Source organism: Terrapene carolina, unplaced genomic scaffold (genome assembly GCF_002925995.2).
Source record: "Terrapene carolina triunguis isolate 2854851 unplaced genomic scaffold, T_m_triunguis-2.0 Scaffold62, whole genome shotgun sequence".
Lineage (NCBI taxonomy): Eukaryota > Metazoa > Chordata > Testudines > Emydidae > Terrapene > Terrapene triunguis.
This window is the reverse complement of record NW_020664413.1, coordinates 35795550-35796880: the sequence shown is the minus strand read 5'-3', so window position 1 is coordinate 35796880 and position 1331 is coordinate 35795550. Positions and strand designations below refer to the sequence as shown.

The following is a 1331-nucleotide window of genomic DNA, read 5'->3' as shown; positions in this document are numbered from 1 at the left end:
CTGGCCAAATACTGTTCTCATTGACACTGGAGTAAATGAGGAGTTTGGTTACAATGGTGTTGCTGACAGCAGAATCTGGCCCTTTATATGATGTAGTATAATATATTTGGGGAAGAGCCAGCTGTTCAAATAGCCACATTACATAAGGCACATTTAGGATCTCATCTAGGATCATCTTATCCACTCCCAAAACTCTGTTTATTCCTTACTTTCACTTTCAGATTTCATAGATCTGTGATATCACAGCAGGTGACAGTATGAATGAGCTTCTGAAGGAACTGATGCAAACTCAGGTATAGTTGGCTATATAAATAATGAAGTTCAGAGCAGTGGCACTGATGTATTCAGGATTATTTCTATTGTTTAGATACAACTCATTTTCTTTGCTTCCTTAATCACTCCAACAGCCTGGGTCTGGTTTCCTCAGGGCTAGTCTACACCAGAAGTGCTACACTGGCACAGCTGCACTGCTATAGTGCATCTGGTGAAGATGCTCTGTGCTGACGGGAGAGCTCTCTTCCATTGGCATAATTATTCCACCTTTGCCAGAGGCGGAAGCTATGTTGGTGGGAGAGTGTCTCCTGACAACATAGCGCCGATGTGGACGGCGCTTAGGTCATGGTAACTTGCGTCGCTCAAGGGGGGGTGGCTTTTTCACATCCCTGAGTGACATAAGTTATATCGACTTAAGTGGCAGTGTAGACCTGCCCGTGTATAAAATACTTTCCTTTAACATCTGGAAATAGAATTCAAGTCTCCTAAGTGATATGAATCTAAAGATCTCAGTTCAGTTCTGAGGACAGGCAGCACATAAGCACAATCTGGTGCTCTCAGTTTTGTAGAGGCCGAAGACTTGGCTAACATAAGGACCGACTGACCTCTAGCTTAAAAAACCAGCAGCTTTTCCAGGCCTAGGCTAAGGTTATTGGGGTGGCAACATGTGGATGCTCACATTGCAGCTATCTGGCTTATGATTTAAATAAAAAGAGTTTGCTTTCCCACCACTTTGCCTTCATGAGTACAAATATTTTTAAAAGAAATCTACAATAGCAGGCCCGCTAATACTCACTGCAATAAGAATAGCTAAGCCACAGGCATATGTACAGCACACCTCAAATTTGTTCTAATAGGAAATAACAACCATACAATTCTGTTCATGCAAAATATAAATGAACTCAACACACTAATGACTAAATACAAGCTGCAGTCAGAAAGCAGAGTCATACCTTGCAAGCTCCAGAGAAGTTAAATTGAAAACCGGCAATATTTAGACAGGCACTGGGTGGCTTAATGTTTAGCCAAGTCATGTCACAATAACTCACCAGGCCAAA

The 1331-nt window shown here is 42.0% G+C and overlaps 1 protein-coding gene across 1 annotated transcript in view; it reads right to left on the bottom strand.

The window, feature by feature from the left end:
- The window catches only part of LOC112121891 (retinol dehydrogenase 7-like), a 9144-nt gene extending 8969 nt beyond the window's left edge, over positions 1 to 175 (bottom strand). The window contains exon 1 of the mRNA XM_026647742.1: positions 13 to 175. Within this exon, the coding sequence (XP_026503527.1) occupies positions 13 to 175 (163 nt within the window). The remainder of the gene's footprint in view (positions 1 to 12) is intronic.
- Positions 176 to 1331: the final 1156 nt, after the last annotated feature.